The sequence below is a fragment of the Aulonocara stuartgranti genome, assembly GCF_965226115.1.
Source record: "Aulonocara stuartgranti genome assembly, chromosome: 22".
Classification (NCBI taxonomy): Eukaryota; Metazoa; Chordata; class Actinopteri; order Cichliformes; family Cichlidae; genus Aulonocara; species Aulonocara stuartgranti.
The window spans coordinates 8959485-8982852 of NC_138957.1; the positions used below are offsets into that span (position 1 = coordinate 8959485).

Sequence of the window (23368 nt, forward strand, 5' to 3'; positions counted from 1 at the left end):
TAGCAACCACAGAGCATCAAGGGGCAGAGAGGAGGAGGTTAGTCTCAATGTTGTTGGTGCATCTCAGGACGACGCTGCTAATAAAGTTACACAATTACACAGTGAATTTGTGTTTATTATTATATTTACAAAATACCACAGTTTTTGTCTCGGTCGTATCATTTTATTTAGTTGTATTTATAAAAGGTTGGGGACTGCTGTTCAAACCAACACGGCAGCAGCAAAAAACGCAAACAATGAGTCTGAACACCAACCAATGACATCACAGTGGTTACATCCATCTTCGACTGAGCTATATTTGTGTCCAAATAGTCTATGATCGTTCTCTATGAATGTAGCTTGATAACATTGTGCTTTCTGGGAAGCTGCAGGTTAATAGTCGATGGTTTTCTTCAAAAACACAACATTTAGGCTTTAAAATGCATGGGTCGCTTTGGAGTCCATCTGTTTTGTAATGTTAGTTTAGTTTTAGAGGTGTTTGTTTTGGACAGTTCCACCCCCATACTATGAAGAGTAGAATCTAGTTTTAAAAATTACATTTTAAAGCACAGGAGTGGGGTTTTCTCCACCGGGGATGACCTGGTTACTGTGGATGAGGGGTTTTCAAACTGTGAGGTGCATTTCCCCAGTGGGAGTGGGAGAGTTGGAGGAAGAAGCCAAGAATAGTGAACATTGTGTTCATGCATGCTTGTGTTATGGAAACAACAGCAGATTAGTTGCAGCAATTTCATTGCTGATCTGTCTGTTCATCAGCGTGGCAGCAGCAGGAGATGCTGCGACATATAGCTGAAGGAGGTGTAATTATAATGTGTGTCAAACATCGAACTCCTTCTCAGAGTCATAACTCTGAAAACACGAGTTTCATGTGCATATTTTTATACTTGGTATAGTTTCTGGTTTCCAAGTATACCAACGTTACTTGGCTGTACACTGTCTCACTGACACTTCAGCGTTGTCCCTTAGGCCTCAGAACTGTTGTGTTTTTAACTACTAAGGTATTCCTCCTGTTTGTACTGTAATGGTTATGTTGCAAACAGAGACTTAAAAAGGATAATTTGGTTTATGTTCTTTGTTCTAATTAGCTTGAATTTAAATGAATACGGGATAAAAATTGAGTTCAGTTTGTAGCCTGTGGCTAATTAATGGACATTATGGGATCATTATTTTCTCCTAAGAGTAAGATGTCTTTTTTTTTTTTTCAGTTTGAAATGTAAACTCTCCTCTGTTGTTTCCTTAACGGTCAGAATGTATGCATCTGATATCTAATTCTGAATTATCAATATTGGAGCAGCATAATAATAAAACAAGGATCACACACAATATCTTGTCTCATATATGAAAAAAAACTAGATGTGACTATGTTCGAGGTAGTATGTTACATTTTGATGTCATAAAACTGTAACCTGTTTAAGATCCACCGTCTCTGGCAAACTTAAGGCTAGGGTTAGAGGTCAGTCCAAAATGGTTTCAGAAACGAAAAAAATGTTACTTCCAGCCTTCTTGCATGTATTTTGAACTTCAAATTCTTCTGTTATTCACAGTTAGTTCTCATACTACATACTTAATGTTATCACTTAACTGTAAAACAAATATAAATTAAAGTTACAATTTTTTTCTTAAAAGCTTTAAATTATACAGCGGTCCATCAACCTATAAATAGTCCCACAAATTCCCATTTTTTAGGTGGTTCAGATGCCTCTTAAAAAAGGGAAATATAACGCAGTATAATTGCACGACGTTCATTTTGTTTTGTTTTTTAATTCAAATATTTTTGATTTATTATTGATGTATATGTGCTGCACAAATACTAACCAGACGTGTTGAAAATGTTGACTGTCAAATCAAAAGTTCCTTACAGCTTTAAAATGTATATTGTTAGGCTACCAGAACACAGTTAATTCCAGTGAGTAATACTTTTTCAGTGGTTTACCATTTTAAGTTACCATCATAGCTCATATACAGAATCTTTTTCTTACCTCCATCTCATTCTACAGCGTAGACTTCACTTGCAAGCAGGCGGATAATCATGGAGGAGCCACTAGGCTAATTTTTCTCGAGCTGTTGCTAGCTTGCTAACAGATCTTACAGTAATATTTTGTGCCCTTCTAGATTTCAGTCAGCTTTTGCATACCTGAAATCAACATTATTCTTAACAAGCCTAAAAATCTGGGTCCAGAGGCTAAAGAATGAAGTTAATCACCATAACATGAATGTCAGACACATTTACAGTTAAAGAGGTTACGTCCACAAACAATTGTGTAATTGTGTCGACTCAGCACGGTCTATATGGAACACGAAAAATATCTGAGAGTGATGTGTAGGTCTTCCACCTTAAATCAGTGCAGCAAAGGTACAAAACGGTGAAGATGGTATCACCAGAGTACAGAAAATTAACTGTTTGATACTCAAAATGTGGCACAGATGTCTCTCCCAGATGTGTTTTTGTAGTAGTTCACATCCCTGTGGAAAGAAAAAAATCAGTTTCAAGTTCCCTCCCTTTAAGCTGTTTCGAGCTGTTATTGTGGACTGTTCTTGTAGCTTACCTACAGTCTTATGGTAACCTGCAATATCAACAGCTCCCAGAGATGAATACATTAGGCTTAGAGTCAGAGGCTTTTGTGCATTTGCCAAGAGAGTCTCCTGCCGCACTGTCAAGGCAAGTTCCCCAGAGACCCCGGGATCAGCATCGCATATTTAGCAGAGGGAAGGAGCGAGGAGGTGGCCTGCATTGGAAAATTGCCCCAGCAGCCCATACCTAACCACATCTGACAGGTTTATTCAGAGGTTGCAATTCAAATGCGTGGAGGTCGTAGAGAATGACTCCTGGACCAGCTGTTTGCCATCATTGTCACAGTTGTAAACTGTGTCCCGTCCCCCGTCTCCCCCCCGTTTCCCTTCCCGACACCTGCACCTGTGTGTCTGTGTGTGAGGGGAAAAAAGACCCCCAACATCTGCCACATGATAAATCGAAGCACATCGCTGCAAATTAGAGGCTCAATGAGTTACTCTGTATTATCTGAATGTATCACTATCCCAGGGCAAGCGTTCTCTGTCGGCCGCTGACAAATAGGCCCCTGTATTCATCAATGAAATGACAAAGGGATGTTTCGCTGCTTTCATTTGTCACCGCTTAGCTTTTGCTCATATACACGTTCCCGTTGTGCTCTGCTCAGCATCGCCACGGGCCAGAACACTTGTTCAACTGGAGGCGTCTTCTCCGCTCTTGTTCAGGAAGAAAGAGCCAGACCTAGATTACCCCCTTGCGATTTTTGTCTTGATGATGCCCCGCCATGCAGTCGGCATGCACCTTTTGTTAAAGGTTCTACTTGCATCAGTATCAAATTACTCTGAAACTAATTGTTACCAAACAAAATCACGGAAATGTCATTATCCCGTGTTCCAGTCCTGGCTGCCCCGGCCGTCTTGAGTGCCTACTGTGACTGCAGCCAAATCTCATTTCGTGTAATTCATTAAGTGCATTGAGATCACTGTCTTACCTGCTGCTAATCCCATTGGAGGAGAATTAAACATGATGTAACTCCCATGTCAGAAATGAGGCTCTGGCTGGTATCTTTCCGTTCCAGCATTGCCAATATGGAACAGAATCCAAGGAGGCTAACCGAAATAGTAGAACATCAGCTCCATGCTGGAGATGTACGCGAGAGAAACTGTGTTTGTTTCTGTTCACACGGTAGCTGAATTCCTTTGGGTGAGAGGACCACGAAGTGTGCAATGCATGTGGGTTGGAATTGTTTATGTTAAATCCTCCAGGAGCAGTAATCCGTTCTGAGCATTGTGAGTCCTTGCTGACTACTGTGGCATTAAAAAAACAAAAAAAAAAAATCTCCCTCAGGCACTTCTCCGCATGTCGAGTCCTGCTGAGAGCCAAGCACTGTTAATTGAATCGTGTTGTCTAATTCACTGTCCTTGTAGCAGTTTTAACCATCGAATGTGATGGTTAGGGAAATATTTTAGATACAGTAACAAAGAAGCTGCAACCAACTGGTGTGGCAGGCAAGACCAGTCATGAAGATAGGTATGAATCCTCCCCACACGGGACCAAACCTGTGATTTGTACTAATTGCAGAGAAAATTGAATTATTCTTTGTTAGCTCCAAACAAATGAGAGTCATCTGTAATTTCTACCACAAATTAGAAATTTCAGTTATCCTCTACTATTTTATTTTTGTATGTGGAGCCTCTAATTTGTTTTTGTGGAGCAAATTATTGCCTCCTTTTCTTTCTCTTTTTAGCCTGATAAAAATGCCTCAAGACAACATATTGCCACAAAATGTGATTTTCTTATTGCCTGGAGACTGACGAATTCTCAGATTTTCATTCAGCACCTCCAGCAGCACGGTTTTATCATGCATGAAGCAGAATATCTTTCTCTCTTCAATTAATGTCACATTTTTTATAAAGCACCAATTCAAAACATCAGTCACCTCGACGCACTTTATATTGTAAGGTAAAGGCCCTGCATTGTTACAGACAAAACTGTCAGAATTGGACAATCTAACCAAACCTATAAGTAAGCACTTGGAAATAGGGGTGGGTTTTAATAATCGATTCATCGATTAAAATCGATTCTGGCTTGGATAACGTGATATTGATTCATTAAAATCCTGAATCGATTTTTTTATATAAATGTATTTTGCCCAAAATTTCAGAAACGTCACAAAATTTTGACAACCACCAAGCATTTAAAACAGTAAATGACAGCAGTACACGGCTTCTGCACAAAGACGTAAACATAAAGCGCAGACCCGCAGATCAGAATCAGTGAGATGTCGCCTTTCTCACCCGACGGCACGGACACGGTCGGGGCTGAAAGCCGAAAGCTCGCTGATTCTGATGTTTCGGCGGGTCCGCGCTTTGTGTTTACGCCCTTTTTGCGCTGATACTGAAGGTGTTGTTTTTATCTCTCTCCAAACAATATTGACCGAACGAGCAGCAAACGAAGATCCAAACTACGCTTCACATAAACATCGTCATGGACTCCCTCTGACTTTTGCTGTTTTGCTTCCACCAATAAAATCACACTTCATGCACAGCTCTCTCTCTCTCTCTCTCTCTGTACTTCAAGAACAGTTTCCCGTCTATCCCCGAAATCTGTTTTCTGCATTATTCGCTTGCTTGTTACGCACAAGACTACAGTTATTTACAGCGCTGTCGGACAATGTTTTTTTTTCCTTTTACTTACTTCCGAAAAGAAAACCTAATTTCTGCCGTTCAACAGGCTTCTGAACAAATTTAAACTTTTTGAAATTATACAAAATGCAAAACGCTTAGCCGTGTCTCTAATAAAACCGCTGTAACTTCAGAGGTAATGTTCATAAGTTGATTAATGGTTTTCTTTCGTTTTTGGTGTACTGCAGAATATTTTTATAAAACCCCAGGCCAGGAAAATCACCTTCATGTTTTTCTGTGTTTTATCTTCAGCTACTTTGACACAAAAGCATCTGCTGTGACGCTCACACCTTTGATAAAGTCTGGAAAGTGTCAGCTTCCTTTTTCTAGATACAAAAATATGTAAATGTATTGATCTGAATTATAATATTTCCGACTGTCTGAGGCAAAATTTCCCAGATTCAAATCGGAATGGGAGAGGAGAAGAAATGTTCAGTACATTAGGGGAAGTTCCCAAGCAGCCTAAATTTAAAGTAGAAAATCACATTTAACTATTGCATCTGTGATCTGTTCTATATATAACCAGAATACAACCAGCTGGCAGCCAGTTGAGACGAGTCCCCCCGAGTTGTGTTCAGTGACATAAACTCATTCAGACTGTTGGCAACATGTTGGCAAACTGTTTGCATTTATTAATTAGACAGCAAGTATTTTGAAACCTTTGACATGGTCGGATGGAAAAATGTCGGATGGCGACTGTTTGCAGAAAAGTTACGACCGATCAGGTGACCTGGGCCTTAAGATCAAAAGCGCTCTCGAGTGTGCCACAGCCTCAAAATGTGGGCAACCGTGTAGTCGCTGTAGTCAGTTGCAGAATGTGAAAGACTTTTATGCATTCTAGGCATCCTCTAATTTTTTTATAGATGCAGGGAGGCTACTGTCCTGCTTTTACTCCTGTGACTGAGCTCTGTCAAGCTAAGCGTGTTTTTCAGCTGAGCCAATTGTTCGATTTTCTCAGGAGCAAGGTGCATGAGATGAGCTCTCTTGTTTGTAGTATTTTTCAAAATCCAGACTATTTAAATTTTTTAAACAAATTAAAATATTGATATTTCGTGTCCTTGTATCAATACATTCTTGCCACGACCTGTCATGACTCTGTTCTGCATAAGCACGTATAGTCGAGCTACATCAGAAGTGAAAGCGGTGAGTGATTTGCAGTGTGCAGATGTTTTTCTTCAGGGCTAATTTATTGATGGCATGAATTCCCTTGATAATACTTGGCAGGTGTGAACAGAATTCATTTAAAACTAAGCCAAGATCAAAACCAAAGGTGTTAAAATAACGGAAGGAAAAACATTTGTCAGGCGTAACACGGGGTAGTGATACTTCAACTTGATGCATGAGGCCAACTTTTTGGCACCCTCAATCTGATAGCGTGAGTAGTATTTCTACCCCTGCAGCAGAAAAGCTCCAGCAAATTCCAGCCTGTTCAGCTTTCTGAAATATGCTGGCAGGAAGAAGCTGAATAAATGACACAAAGCTACTTTGTGAAATTTTTGACCAAGACAGATGACCGAGGATTGCAAATACTGGCTTATTTGTTTTCGGCGCGGCAATATCACGGGGTGTTGTTTTGCCTTCATCGTTAAAAAGTTAAGACCAGTGTGTGGCACAGCTGTATGGAGGCAAGACATTTTTCTTTGAACAGATGGTGTCGTAATTTAGTAATCTTGGGAACAACAAAGCTTTCCTTCTTCTTTTCATTTGCTTAATTTTCTCACTTTGTTGTTTGCTTTTCTGACACCTTTTGTTGCGTTTTTTCCTTCTCTTTAGCACAGGCCACGGCGTGCGTGCACTTTCTGGGAAAAGTTCGTAAAGCGAGGGCTGCACGTCGCTGAACTCATTTGGATTTAGTACAGACTGCTTGGAATAAATCCAGCGCCGGAGTGTCAGTGGCATCCTATCTGTTACAGTGGTATTGTAGAGCACAGTGCCGCGGCCGTGATACGCCTGTTGTAACATGCAGTGCCAGACCCTCTGTTAGTCTTCAGTGGCCTCAGAGGCCAGTCCTTATCTTTTGACAACACGCCTCTCAGCCATCCACTAGCATTCAAATGAAAGACTCACTTAGGAGCTGTTCTCTCTCCCTCCTATCTGTCTCTGCACCCCACCCCCGGCCCCCTTCAACCTCTCACTGTCACACTAATCCTGTTTAGCGCTGGAAACACGGCACTTTTGCAGTATTGTCGCACTATTGTGCTCTGGAAGGTATTTCGAGTAAATGGTATATCAGTACAGACACATCAGATATTATAATCACTTCACTGAAACCATCATCACAGTCTGTGCTCCATTTTTAAAAAGCTTTTTGTGTGACAGACGCCGGTGAAAAGAATCATTTTAAATGTGCCACTGTGATTTATAAACCAGGCATGTTTCGCCTCTCAGCCTTCTTGTAACTCAATTATAGAGTAGCTGCTCTAATAAATGGCAATAACATGCCATTGTTAAAGTTTAATGTGGCCCTTAATACCAGTCAGCGTTGTCCAATGTGAGTGGACAGCACCTAGATAGAGTCACCAGTGAGACGAGATGAGGACTTAGCAGTAAGGGCTTGTGCTGAAGCCTAATTAAAGTTTCTACCAGCGCTGCGACCGCTGTGCTTGGTCTGCATCTGCTATGGTTAAAGAGGGCTTTGTGCATCATGGACTGTATAGAACAATATACATTTTCAAAGCTCTGCTTTAAATTTGGTGCTCCCACACTGGATCACGGAACTTTGTTTATAGCAGAGGAAGCTAAGTCATCAGCTAACGCTAGCAAGATTGTCAGCAGTCTCATTAGCCCTGTGGTTGCATTACCTGCTAATTAGAGGTAAGTAATAGACTAATTACAGTAATAGACTAACTACAGCTTCAGTCATCAAGACACATCAAGCTGTACTACATTTGTAGTTATGGTTTGTAATAGTGTTGAATTGGAGATTTTAACATGGGATCGTATGCGGATTGACTAATTTTTGGAGATTCTTATATAGCGCTGTATAGGGCTGCACAATTAATCGTTAGAAAATCGCGATCTCAATTCATACTTATGTGCGATCTCATTTCCAAATGACAACGATTTTAAAAAAAAAAGAAAAAAAAAAAGACGACGACGATTGTATCGCATTTTGATCCGGGACGTAATCTGCATGAAAACAAGAAAATCTGACATGTTAGAAATAGAGAATTAGAAAAAAATAGAGTCAACCTCATTAGAGAAACAGTTTTTGGCAGTTCTGCTTGTGTTTGTTTGATTTTTTTTAAAGCAGGTTGTGTTTTGCCACAGGGTATTGCCATCTTACTAGTAGGCGTAACAGCACAAATGTCAGTCACCGTGGATTTTTATCAAAATATTGTAACCCTGAAAACTAGAATTGTTTTTCACAATAACACACAGGGTTTCTAAATGAATTCAGTTCAGTTTTATTAATAAAGCCCTAATTTTACTACCATATCTCGCTAACTCTGGATTGTAAGGTAAACCCTTCCTATTATGAAGAAACGATTCCCAACCATGTGAAACACGAAGAACTAAGACGTTACTTATTACAGTTATTCATACGAGAGAACCATTCAAATTAAAATAACATGTTCTAACCACCGCCTATTTTATTATTTTTATTCACTATGTTTTTATTTATTCTTCTTAAAAAAAAGGCTAATCTGTAACATGGATGTGTCTTTTTCTGGTAACAGGTGAATGAAATTGTAACCTGCTTTTAATAAAAGCCTGGCACAAATAAATTTCATCTTGTCTTTTAATGTTATACTTATTTTGTATAAGAAAATTGATATGTATTGCTGCTATTGCTGCCACATGATATGAAATCAATACAGAACACACATAAAAAGGGATAAAGTTATCCCTGTAGGAATATTGCACAAATATAGTACACAGAGTTTGACGTGAGGAGCTAAAAAAAAAAGTAGTGCTTTCTTTTGTTTCTTTTTTTTTTTTTATATTAATACCATTTCCTTGCAGTCTAATGCTAGTCTAATAGAACCCACAAAGTGCATTTGTGAGGTGAAGTCTATTTGTTTTATTGTAGTAAATTTTCTGAATGACAATGCAGCATCAGCAGAGTATGGAGGCTACTGGCTGCTGATGAGGAGGAAAACTACTCTTTAACTCTCGATTACAGAACCCCCCTGCAGCCTTGATAGCACAGGAACAGAATAATTTTTCTATTAAGATCTTCACATTTAATTATTATTCCTCATACTGAAGGAAATTGAATTCAACAATGCAATTTAAAAACAAATAAAACTGCGTATTGTAGAGGAGTAGGAGAGTCATCTCCCTGGTTACATGACCGCTGGTGGGTCTCAGCAGTGAACTGGAGCTTGTACTATAGATGTGCCATTGCATGGGTTTCCAATGGCGAGCAGCTTCATGCCAAGCCTTACATCACAAAATAGGATGGCGTGATTTGATGCACACTACCACTGGACTCTAGAACAAATTGTGCTTCATTATCTGGCAGTCTGTGGGGTTGTTGAACCCCGCCTAGTTCCAGTAAAGGGGGTAATTAATGCTTCAGCTTACTACAATATCTTGTACAATTTTTGTACTCCCAACTCTGCACGAACATTTTGGAGAAGGCCCTTTCCTGTTCCAGCATAAATGTGCTACAGTGTACGAATTAAAGGTCCATATAAAGACAATGTTGGATGACTTTGGATGTGGAAGGACTTGACTAGCCTGCACCGTGCCCTGACCTCAACCCCATCGAACACCTTTGGGATGAACTAGAATGGAGATTGCAAGCCAGGCCGTCTCGTTCAACATCCACGTCTGTAATCACAAACGCTCTTTAGGAGATTTCCTGCAGTCACACCCCAAAACTTTGCAGAAAGCCTTTTGGGAAGAGTGGAAACTGTTGGTGCTGCAAAATGTATCATACATCTTCATGTAGATGATATTTGTAGGTGGCCCAGTACTTTTGTCCATATGGAGTATCAGTGACTTAGGCTGGTAGACTTTCTCCAGCCCACACAGCTCATTATTTTTAATTAGCCATACCTTTTCAGTACATGTACTTCATGATGTCGCTCTGTGTCATTAACTATCGAGCTTTAAACACAGCCAGATGTCTGATGTGGTATTTTTCCACATCATTTTATGTAACTCTGCAACCAAGTAGGACAGACACATTCCTTGCTAATTTCATTAACTTTGCTTTCCTTTATACACCAGCTAATTGGTTTTAGTTTGAGACACGGAAAAGTTAAGATTTTTTTCACGGCATTAAATGGTGTAACTCATTGGGTATATTTGGAAACCGACTGTGTATGTTCGCTCAGTCTAGCAGAAAAGTGTTAGGTTCAAGTGTAACTCAAATAACTAAATTATCTCCTGTGAATTATCTTATTTGACAGCTGACTCCTTCTAAGGATTCTCGTCATTCAATATTCAGGACCACCCTTGTTTATTCCAACCTGATAAAGTGACCTTAAACCAGAGTCAACTTTTAAATACATTGAAATGGGATGTTCTCAGAGTAATGAGACAAAAGCAGACGTCGTTCTGACAAAAACAGCAACATTATTTTAAATTCAAATGGGAAGACATTTATAGCCACACACAATCTTTCCAGTCGTCTATTAGTTGATGCCGTTTCAGCTTCAAACACTTGAGTTGTGGCTTTTCCATTTCTTTTTAATACATTTAAATATTCTGTGATTAAAGATTCATAGATGATGTTAGGAACCTGATGCTTGAGTTCATGGCTGGGAAAAGGAGGTTGCTATGGAGAAAAGCATCACCAACTTAATGAAGCCTAATATAAGATAGCTGCTCCTTTCCTCACCTTGACTGATGCCATGTAATAAACCACCGAGCCTTATAAAGTTATGTAGTGTTCAGAATGGAAAGGTGCTACTAGTCTTAATTCTAGAAAAAATCAATTGCTGTCATTTGTTCTCATAAGATTTTTTAAAACATTTTTAATATTTCCAATATTAAAAATGTCACCAATTAGTATTTTCACCATTGCTCAATGGTTAGTATTCTAACAATAAACATCATTTCAACATTAAATTTATGGCATTTTGGCATGAAGCAGCAAGCATCATGGCTGAAAAATGAAACCAGTACGTGTGCTAAAACCTGCAGTTCCTCTAATGACCACTAGATGCTAGTGTAACGTGAGGGTTCACTAGATGGTTTGGAATCTCTCTGAATAATTAGGAACAGCAAGACGGAGACGGATAACTTTTTAGCAGCCTCTTTACTTTTAGCACACGGCAACAACAACCCACACTTCCTGTGTGCCGCCCTCATGAATACTTCACTTATACTCAGATCAAAACAGGGAAAACAACCAGGTAGATATAACACATACTTATTACTGGTTTGAACATGCATGTCTAAACATTCAAACATGTAAATATCAAAACACGTAACCACCAAATAGCTACATAACTAGCTTTATAACCTTTGTAAACACCTCTTTGTATATCAAATTAGATTTAAATTTACTTCTACACTTTACACTAGTTTTAAAAATTGAGATTTTTTTTTTGACTCGGGACACAAAAAAATGAGTATTTTTTTCTCCAAAAAACAATATAAATTTTTCATTTCGGTGCTCTGAGCAGGTGAAACTCCTGTGAAAAGAGGTGGACATTAACCAAACCTTAACCCTAGGTTGCCAATAAAATGTTAACAGTTAAATATTCATGTCAGTATTATCCAACCTTGCGTTTGTCAGCCTGATCCTTTTATTGCCACTGTTTTTCAGGTTTCAGGCAGAGGGAAAGCTTCAGTTTCCTCTGCCTGTTGAAAAGTGGTTTTAATTACGTAGCTTTTGACAAAATTGCACTGCCTTTTGAGAGCCTCTGCTTTTGAAGTGGGTTCAAGAGGGTTCATATTGTAGAAAGTACAGTTATTGACTAAATTTAGCCTTCGCATTAGTGTGAAGAACTGTTTATGTTGCAAAAGTGTTTGTAACTGTAGAATTAGAAATGTCAGAAGGGACTTTAATTCCCTTAAAGCTGCCTCGAGACAAATAGAAAAGAATTCACAATTTTTCCACGTGAACACCAGTAACATAGTACCTTTAAAATACTACAGTCATTCAAAGTGGTTTACAACATAAAATTAAAAAGGAAAAAAACAACAATAATAATAATAATAATAATAATATCCATAAAAACAATAATAATAGCAATTATAGTACAGCTCTCTGGTGGTTTCATTTCTCGGTTCCTATGGGGAGCATAGTGGCTAAATGCATTATCAGCCTGTTTAGTTCCAGATCTGGGAACTACTAGGTAACCAGATGTTGCAGACCCAGTTTTCATATTTACACCCCAATCCATTTAAAGATTTTAAAACAATCAATTATACTTACTGGAAGCCAATGCAGTGAACTGACAACTGGAGTCATTTTTGTTACAATTCTAGCAGCAGCATTGTGAACTAACTGTAGCTGTCTAATAGTCGTTTAGGGAGGGCAATAAAAAGAGCATTGCAGTAGCCTTCCTTTATAAGAAATAAACGGAGAGAACCATCAACCAGGTTCAGAAGCTCAGAGCTCAGCTAAACTGTTGAAAGTAGTTTTAAGAAAACACTGAAGCTTGCTTTTCCTCTATTTACATTCAGAAGTATCTTCCTGTTTGCCCAATTCAATTATGACAGGTGCAATATCGTCAAAGATCCTGAGTTTCAGAGTTAAACTGATCAGGCTGGTCATCCACAGGCTAGCTGTGGCTGTCACTAATAAAATACCAGCATTTTCATTTAAATATATGTTTTAGTTGTAGGTCTTGCTTTATTTCCTGGGGTGATCAGCCCACTGAAGAAAACACAAAAATTAATAAACATTAATAAAAGTAATACTAAGGCCACTTAGCGATCAGTAGCTCTAGTGTATTACCATGAATGTGGGGGTTATGGGTTAGCTGCTGTACCAAATCAAACAAAGCAATGAGTTATTTTAGTTTGCTGTCAGGAGGGTTGCCAATATGAAGATTAAAATTGCCAGTTATAGTCTGAAAAAGTCACCCAGTTGGATGACCAAGAAGTTTCCAAATACTCGTATCCAGCAGATTCCTAAAATCCAGCTGACGTAATTCACCACAGACTAAGAAAACAACTGCCTATCTCATACTTTACCCAGAGACAGGGAAGTCTTACTACATCTGAGTTGCCTTTGTTATATGTCACATGTAGTTCCTTCACTTTGCTTCTGAAGGATTAAACATAAAAGAGTCAATTCAAATGCTGTCATTTGGCAAATGCATGTTTCTAATCAGGAATTAAGTTTTTAATAATAACACGGATGTGATGAGCATTTTCTTCTGGTGCTGAATCTTACAGACATTCGTTTCAAGCTTGCAAATAAGGGGCAGATGGAATTAGCCAAGAAGTGTGTGGGGGATGAGAGATGTGTCGCTAGGGGTCGACGCCTTTTGTGGAACATAAGTCCCATTTATCCCAAATTAGGACGGGTGCGGCACTGGTTTGCTTTGATGTTCCTCTTGGCGGGGGCCTGGGTAGAGTGCGGGGGTGGGAGGGGTGCAGATTGCTGGAGTATAAACAGATGTTCAAGGCTCATCCTTTGAGGTGGTGATGAAACATAGCCACAGCAAGTCTTTGCATCCCACTGTCAGTTAGTTGACACAGAGACAAGGGCAGGGCTGCAGTTGCTACTCTAATAGTCCTGCATATGTACTTCCAACAGCAGCAGATGAAGCTTTTTGACCTATATATGTGCTGAAAGCTTTGATGTATTGCATTGCAAAAAAAGTTGTCTTTAGTAAGAGATAAGATTTAACGACACTCGCATGTCGTTAACCCGCATCAGAAAGGTATCGAACCGCAAGTTAAACAAACAGCACAACACAGACGAATGTATTAATCATACTGTATGTTTTCTTAACCTCATCGCTCCACATTTCAGCAGGTGTGATGTTGAACAGCTTGTCATATCAACATCCTGTTAATGTCAAAATGTTTTCTGGATTTTTTTCTGTGTTGAGCTTCATCTAGCTGGGTAAATTTTGTCTACTTTTTTGCTACAGGAATACGACGACGGCTACGGGACAACTTATGATGACCAAGGATATGAATCGTATGACAACAATTACAGTAATCAAGGACAAAAGTAAGTTCGACTTTTTACCGAAAGAGTCACAAGTATTACACATTTATTCCACGGATTTATGGGTAAATGTGCTATATACGACTGTTTTAATACATGAGGCACCAAGTACTTCATTGAGATGATGTATGATAATATATTATCACAGTGCAATACACCATGACTATCCTGTAAGCTGGAAGCAGTCCTCAGGAGCAGTGGTCCTCAACCCCCGGGCCACGGACCGGTACAGGTCCGTGAGTTGTTTGGTGCTGGGTCGCAAGAGTTGAGGCTCAGGTGTGAAATTTATGGTTTTCCCGTGTTGTAGTTGTGTGTCTTATTTTGAAAGAAATATTTACGCGTTACCATAGCGACCAGAGAGCATTAAGGGGCAGAGAGGAGGATGTTACTTTCAATGTTTTTGGCACATTTCAGGAGGATGCTGCTAATAAAGTTACACAATTACACAGTGAATTCGCGCTTATTATTATATTTACAAAATACCACCGTTTTTGTCTTGGTCGTATCATTTTGTTTTTTGTTGCATTTATCCGTGACACCTTAAAGGCCGGTCTGTGAAAATATTGTCTGACATTAAAGCGGTCCGTGGCGCAAAAAATGTTGGGGACCGCTGTTCAGGAGCATCTCCTAAATAAGAGACCCCAAGTTTAGAGCAGAATCGAGTTTGGCGTTAATGTTTGTTATCATTGTTATAATAATAATAAACACAAAACTGGCAACATGAAACATGGGTTAAAAATGTAAACATAAAAGCAGAGCAGCCCCTCTTTTCAGTCTAATTTTCAGTTAACCTGTCTGTCCACCATGACCTCCTCCCTTTGTGGACTTCATAGTGTTCTTTTTTGTGTTGCCTCAGTTTGTCATTTGCTCCAGAGAAAACTGCTGTCACCCGGCAGATGGTGCTGTCACAATGACTGGCTTGTAAAAATTGAGAATACAGTGCTAGAACTCATGTATTTATGCTAACAGTGGAAAAAATGCTGCTGTTGGAGATGGTGGAAATCAAAGGCAGTAAATATTGGACTTTAGACATAAACAGTTTTCTAAATACCCACAATCTCTTGTTTTCTGCTGGATGTACAGGGTGGGCCATTTATATGGATACACCGTAATAAAATGGGAATGGTTGGTGATATTAAAGTCCTGTTTGTGGCACATTAGTATATGTGAGGGGGCAAACTCCTCAAGATGGGTGGTGACCATGGTGGCCATTTAGAAGTCGGCCATCTTGGATACAACTTTTGTTTTTTCAGTAGGAAGAGGGCCATGTGACACATCAAACTTATTGGTAATGTCACAAGAAAAACAATGGTGTGCTTGGTTTCAACGTAACTTTATTCTTTCATGAATTATTTACAAGTTTCTGACCACTTATAAAATGTGTTCAATGTGCTGCCCATTGTATTGGATTGTCATTGCAACCCTCTTCTCCCACTCTTCACACACTGATAGCAACACCGCAGGAGAAATGCCAGCACAGGCATCCAGTATCCGTAGTTTCAGGTGCTGCACATCTCGTATCTTCACACCATAGACAATTGCCTTCAGATGACCCCAAAGATAAAAGTCTAAGGGGTCAGATTGGGAGACCTTGGGGGCCATTCAACTGGCCCACGACGACCAATCCACTTTCCAGGAAACTCTTCATCTAGGAATGTTCGGACCTGGCACCCATAATGTGGTGGTGCACCATCTTGCTGGAAAAACTCAGGGAACGTACCAGCTTCAGTGCAGAAAGAGGGAAACACATCATCATGTAGCAATTTCAAATATCCAGTGGCCTTGAGGTTTCCATTAATGAAGAATGGACCCACTATCGTTGTACCCCATATACCACAGCAAACCATCACTTTTGTTGTTCCAACAGTCTTGGAGGGATCCATCCAATGTGGGTTAGTGTCAGACCAATAGCGGTGGTTTTGTTTGTTAACTTCACCATTCACATAAAAGTTTGCCTCATCACTGAACAAAATCTTCTGCGTGAACTGAGGGTCCTGTTCCAATTTTTGTTTTGCCCATTCTGCAAATTCTGTGCGCCGATCTGGGTCATCCTTGTTGAGATGCTGCAGTAGCTGCAGTTTGTAAGGGTGCCATTTGTGAGTAGCTAATATCCGCCGAAGGGAAGTTCGACTAATGCCACTCTCCAGTGACATGCGGCTCTTGCTACGCTGTGGGCTCTTGCAGAATGAAGCTAGGACAGCCACTGATGTTTCTTCATTAGTGACAGTTTTCTTGCGTCCACATTTTGGCAAATCCAACACTGAACCAGTTTCACGAAAGTTAGCAAGCAGTTTGTTAACTGTAGCATGGGAGATGGGTGGTCTCGTAGGGTGTCTTGCATTGAAATCTGCTGCAAAGACCCGGTTACTGCGTTCACCAGATATCAACACACTTTTGATCCACACCTCAGGTGTTAACCTCTTCGACATGTCAATGGCTGTGAACAAAGAGAAACTTGTAAATAACTCATGACAGAATAAAGTTACGTTGAAACCAAGCACACCATTGTTTTTCTTGTGACATTACCAATAAGTGTGATGTGTCACTTCCTATTGAAAAAACAAAAGTTGTATCCAAGATGGGCGACTTCTAAATGGCCACCATGGTCACCACCCATCTTGAGGAGTTCGCCCCGTCACATATACTAATGTGCCACAAACAGGACTTTAATATCACCAACCATTCCCATGTTATTACGGTGTATCCATATAAATGGCCCACCCTGTATATTTAAGCAAAACAGTTGCAAATCTTTTTTGCCAAAAAAACCCTAAAATCTAAACGAAACATTCCCCACCACTCAACAAACTGTGCCAAAAATCCAATTCATAACTAATGTGACCCATCCAGGGTGAGTAATAGGAACAAAACTGCATTTGGCAATAGGGTGAAACATTAACACAGCACAATGCAACAGCATTTTTCAAAATGACCATAAAACTCAAACACCCCTTTTAAATGGCTGCACGAACAAACTGAATGCTACACCATGTCTTTTATGCAGCTTGAGTTCGTGCCAGGGCAGAAACTTGAAAATGACATTTATCTTAACAGCCTGAGTGAGTGCACTGAATTAAAAAGCAGTTAATATGCAACGAGTTGTATTTACATCTCTTGAAGGATTAAATGCAAGTTTTGATTGCGTTACACAAGGGCAGCGAGTTCACTACTTTCTGGGCATTTGGCCTTAAGTATGGAACGAGGATATGAGCCAACAATGAGATTTTGAAGTCTTGTGGGTTGAGAGCAGCTGGATTATGGTGTGCATATTGTTAGGAGTCGTTTATGCTGTTCTGCCCTGTTTGAAACTCAGAAGAATGCTTGCTGCTAATGAAGCCTTTTGTGAAGTGTGAAATGTTTTCACTGACCTTTGAGTCGTCCTTTGCGATATTCTCAGAAAACACCCGCTTCAACTTAAAAAATACAATTAGGTAGGTGTTGAAGATTTTATATGTCTGGGCCTGGTTGTTAGTGAGGAACTAATCTTTGAATCTAAGAGCTTAAAATAAACCTCTCTCCATAGCCTCAGTGACGTAATCACAGTTTGCTCCGAGGAATTCATTCCGGCTCATTGTGATAAACATATTATCTATGCTTTAATCATCCTTTAAAAATATCAGGCGAAAGGTGCATTTCCCTCAATGTGTCACTGCGGAATAAACAGTCTTTGTGGCATGCTGCTCCATTTAACATAGGGTCCTGAACAGCTAAATGTAGAATATTGATTTTCTTACATCCAGGCAGCTATCACACTCTCCAAGCCACACAAGGTCAAAGGCTTTCACTTTGGTCTTCCACTGTATTTTATCAGCGCACAATGCACTACATTTATGTAGGCCTGCCTGTGCCACTTCAAAGAAAGAATGATTGTTGCCACATTTAGGGTGTCAAAAATTGGATTGAATTGGCGGCAGCTGGGGCAAAAAAGGAAATCAGTCAGAGAGAACAAAAACAGCATTATTCTGTCTCCTGGCTTTTGTGAGTAGGGTGGTCGATGTTTTCTTTTGTAGAGGTGTCAGGATGTATGTCACCTCGGCTTCATCCATCTTTTGTGCCATCGCTCTTTTTTTCTCTTTTTTCCTTCGTCTTTTTTTTTTTTGTTCTCACACACACTCTGTCTCCGGCTCACACCGACTGCCGTTCGGAGCTTGAAATGTTGGCGGTTGGGTGTACACATGCTTGCCTGGGGAAGCGCCGGTCCGCCTCAGGAGTCTGAGGCTATTTGTTTTAAAAGCAGCCGCGTGAATAATAGTGGGGGTGTTTTGGTGGCAGCACGGGAGGAAAAGAATGGAGTCCATCAAGTAGAGGCTGGAGGCTGGGCGGACTCTGAGATTTTCATGTCTGTTATCTGGAGGGAGACGAAGCAGCTAATAGGGCCCAGACACAGAAGCCTTTGCCTCCAGAGACAGCTGATGCACTTACTTCCTCTCTTATTTGTTTGTCCTGTGCCCTGGATGTGGATCACAAGTTACTGCAGGCTGACATTGTGCGTGTATGAAACAGAAGCCTCATGCAGGGCCTGGGATAAGTGGTCTTGGGCAGATCAAATTTTCATTGTTTGTCCATAAACACAGGATATAATTCGTAGCATGTCCTCTTTGTTTGTCCTTTGTTTACTCTGACAGGAAGTATATTTAGAACTATGTTCATACCTTAAAAAAAACCCCAGTAATCTGTTTGTTACCTTTGATTGCCGCTTCCGCAATTAAAACTGCAACAGAACGCTGTCCCATAACTCCGTCGTCACAGTTACAATCCTGTTTAGCTTTGTGATAGATAAAGGTGCATTATTTTCACCTTGAGGAAAGTCATAGCTGGTTCCAGCTGCAGCAGGGCTTTGTGGAGTGTGTGTGTGTGTGTGTGTGTGTGTGTGTGTGTGTGTGTGTGTGTGTGGACAACAAGTCTCCTAACAATGTTTCTCACAGCCTAAGGAGCTCCCAGTCACCAATCTGAGCCCCGATTGCATGGCAGGATTTCAGCTGCTGGAGGATAACAAGCAGAACAATTTACAGTCTCTCTGTCATGGTATTACCCGATGGCCTTATGCTAGAAACAGGGCTGCCATTTGTGAACACATAAGGAAAGAAAGAGGAGGCTGCTGATTTTAAACTGATTGCGATGCAGCGTCAGATACCTTTAGTAACTTGAACTGTTTTGTGCAGTGAATGCAATAAATGTTGCTGATCAGTTTTGTTCTTATAATATCTTATCCTATAAGACTTCATCTTACTTACACCTATTGATTCGGCCGAGTTGAAACGCATTACATTGATTTATACCACTATTATACACACAAACCGAAGAATTCATTCGTCTTTCTTCTTTTAGATTCTTAAACAGCTTCCTCTCCTGTCAAACACTCACTGATTAAACCATTTTTCCTACTAAATTATAAGTTGTTTAAATATTTTTGGGTCTTAAATTTAAACAGAATGAGAAATAATTTGCATTTGGGCATGTTTCCCTGCTTTCTAAAATTATGTAGATTAAGGATTCAAGGAGCTTTATTCGTCATTCGCATCACATGTTAACATGAGGTGGAACGAAATTATGTACACACGGTTCGGAGTGAAAGGAAACAAAAATAATGAAGAAACAGAAATTTTTTTCTTAAAGTTATAAATAAATAGTTGTTTTTTTGGTTTTGTTTTGTTTTTTGTTTTTTTTAACAAACAGAAATGACAAGTAATAAGACAATGCAATAAATAATACTATAACTAGAGTGTAACAACCTGAGTACCAGTATGGAGTGTGGGTATAAATATAGCTGTAAATAAATACTTTAGCAGCAAAGGGCATAATGACCAGCATTGATAAAGTGACAGTGTCAGTAAGTGTCAAGTAGTGGTTAAGGTGCTACAATAACAGTTCTTGTCCATTTATGCACTGAGAAGTCTCACAGCTTCTGGAATGAAGCTGTTTCTCAGTCTGGTGGTTTTGCATTTAATGCTCCTCAGCCTCCTGCCTGAGGAGAGCGGGGCAAAGAGTGTGTGTGCTGGGTGAGGGGGGTCCTTCATGATACAGGTGGCCCTCTTCCTGCATCTGGAGGTGTATATGTCTGTATATGCCAGAGCACAGAACACTCTCCACCGCACATCTGTAGAATGGGATGGGGATTGAGCTCTCCATCCCCGCACGCTTCAGCCTCCTCAGGAAGTAGAGCCTCTGGTGAGCCTTCCTGATCAGGCTGGAAGTGTTTTTTCCCAGGTGAGGTTGCTATCCAGGTACATACCCAGGTACTTGTAGCTGGGTACTACTTTGACTGCAGATCCTCCAACGTGCAGGGGTGTGTGTGTGTGTATGTGTGTGTCTTCCCCTCCTGAAGTCCACAATCTTAGTCTTCTTCTCATTTAAGCAGAGATTGTTTTGCCTGCACCAGTTCTCCAAGTGTTCCACCTCCTTCCTGTAGCCGGTCTCATCATTGTTTGTGATGCAACCAACCACAGCTGTGTCGTCCGCGAACTTTACAATATGACAGCCTGGATGGTTGGGTGAGCAGTCATCTGTAAGCAGCGTGAACAGGAGGAGACTTAGCACCAGTGTTGGTCAAGTTACTTGAAAAAAGTAATCAGTAACTAATTACTGATTACTTCCCCCAAAAAATAATCCTGTTACTTTACTGATTACTTATTTTCAAAAGTAATTAATTACATAGTTACTTAGTTACTTTTTAAAACCACGATTTACAACCTGAAGAGGTGATAAAGCGATAGATCTTTCAGCCCAATTCTACTTTTTCTACATAATCCATCATACAAAATGTAATCAAATGGAAAAGTCTCTTTTTTTTAACTTGTTTTATCAGTTTTAATCTTTTAACTTTATGCATCAAACAAAAATTTAATTATATGCAACATTCTCTGACTTGAATAAATTAGTTTAACATTTAAACCTATTTTCTGCACATTCCAGCACATAAAATAAAATATTTTTTGTGTTTACACTCACTCTTTCAAATAGATGCAAGTAAAACACAGCAGAAAATAAATAAAGTCAAAGACTCAGCGGTCCTGTTGCTCTATTTTCACCTGTAAAGCAGGAGTAGGGTAGGCGGAGGTTTACCCTGGTGCAGGTGTGCCGCGGTCAGTTGAAGAATCCGCGAGTTTCTCTGTGAGTTTCCCATTACGTCGTTGCGCACTCGGTGCTTGCTTGGAGGTTTAGGGGTTTTTTTCGCTGTAAAAAGAAGTTTTCTTCCCACGCACAACGGACGCTAATGTTTTTGTCACTTTTTATGGAATCAAACTCAAAGTAAGGTCAGTACTTCCACGCTTTCAACGCTGCACGCTCATACTCTCTCCCGCACTCGATATGTGAGCCATTGTTGATCTGCACAAAGCTGTTGTCACGAACGGCGCACTCGCTTACGTCACTGTCGTGAGACATTCTCGCAAAAAAATCACGGTTTTAGTAACACAGTGACGCAGCGTTCCTACAGGAAAGTAACGGCAATCTAATTACCGTTTTTGCAATAGTAATCCCTTACTTTACTCGTTACTTGAAAAAAGTAATCAGATTACAGTAACGCGTTACAAGTAACGCGTTACTGCCCATCTCTGCTTAGCACACAGCCCTGAGGGGAGCCAGTGCTGAGGACTCTGGAAGATGAGGAGACGTTGTGGATCCTCACAGACTGTGCTCTGTTGGTCAGGAAGTCCAGGACCCAGTTACAAAGAGAGGAGCTCAGTCCCTGGGTCAGTCATTTGTCAACAAGTGTCTGCGGGATAATTGTATTGAAAGCGGATGAGAAGTCCACGAAGAGCAAACGGACATAGGAATTCTTCTGCTCCAGGTGGGTGAGGGTGGTGTGAACCACAGAAGAGATGGCATCTTCTGTGACACTGATGGTGGCTTTGATGTGGGTCATAATCAGCCTCTCAAAGCATTTCGTGACGATCGGCGTGACGATTAAATGTTTACTTGAAAATTGCTAGTTGGAACCCTGCGGCTATGTAATAATCCACATTCTTCAAAGTGCCCTATAGGCGCCCCCCATATAATTTCAGACTCTTCTAATACATCCATCCATTCACATTCCTGTTTTCTTGCTAGCAGTTTTCTACTTTGCCTGATCCATTGCCACATTTCTCAGTGCATTACCACCACAAACTACCACTCAGTTCAATGTTTGATTAGCTAATGCTTTTTCACGGATATGCACAAACTGGAAACTTTTGAACATTATCATCAAAATGAACTTCAAAAAGAAGAATTAGTTGATTTAGTGATGCTAAAAGGTGTTTTATTTTAATATATATATTTGTAACTGATATTAAACCATGCATTTATATTTGCAAGTTTGTCTAGAGTTCCACTGAAGTGGAAAAAAGTAAGGCAGGAATGTCTTGTGGAGTGTAATCTTTATTTCGGAGTGTTTTGATCTGGGAACGGTTGGCTAATATTTGAGGAATTACATTAAAAAAATCCAGATTTGAATTTCACAACAGCATAGATGGTAGTATAAGTTTAGCTTCCAGGGTAAAAAGTTTGTTAAAGCTGTAACTAAGCACTTTTTATCAAATTAGTAAATTAAGATAGAGTTTCATAATATCTTCTTATAAAAGTGTCCGGAGGTGTTTTATGAAGGCTTTAAAGTTACAAAACTCAAAAGTGGTAAAAAAAAAAAAAAAAACACTTTGTCCCTTTACCTGAATCCAAGATGATAACAGGGATTTCCTTAAAAATATTCAGGTATGTATATTTATTCAGGAATATTTTTATATGTCCTCTAAAAGTAACAAAGAAAAACAGCTACAGGTCTTAACAGAGTGGGAGGAACTGTGAAATCTTTGGCATTAATACTTGAAAAACGACAACGTTTTAATGGGTTTAATTTTTTAGTTTGCTGTGGTTATTGTTACAGGGCTCATCAACTATATGTTTCTGCTTTGGATTGTTTAAATAAAAAAATCTGCACACAGTGGCTTTAACATTATGCTTAAATGCAGAATGCTGACACTTGTTTTACATCTCTGTGTGACATCGCCCCGCAGTGATAGAGATCTTAACATTCTGTGCCGTGTTTAACTTGCATAAAAGTGTTCTACCACACATTACTGTCTACAAAGGAAAAAAAATGTAGCCACTGAC

The 23368-nt window shown here is 39.8% G+C and overlaps 1 protein-coding gene and 1 long non-coding RNA gene across 4 annotated transcripts in view; one reads left to right on the top strand and one right to left on the bottom strand.

Moving 5' to 3' along the window:
- Positions 1-23368, bottom strand: part of LOC309698366 — a 310269-nt gene that overhangs the window by 223049 nt on the left and 63852 nt on the right. The window lies entirely within an intron of this gene.
- khdrbs3 (KH domain containing, RNA binding, signal transduction associated 3) overlaps positions 1-23368 on the top strand; it is a 153483-nt gene that overhangs the window by 111875 nt on the left and 18240 nt on the right. For all 3 annotated transcript variants that reach the window (XM_082520722.1, XM_082520723.1, XM_082520724.1), the window contains exon 7: positions 14202-14284. In XM_082520722.1, the coding sequence (XP_082376848.1) occupies positions 14202-14284 (83 nt within the window). The remainder of the gene's footprint in view (positions 1-14201; positions 14285-23368) is intronic.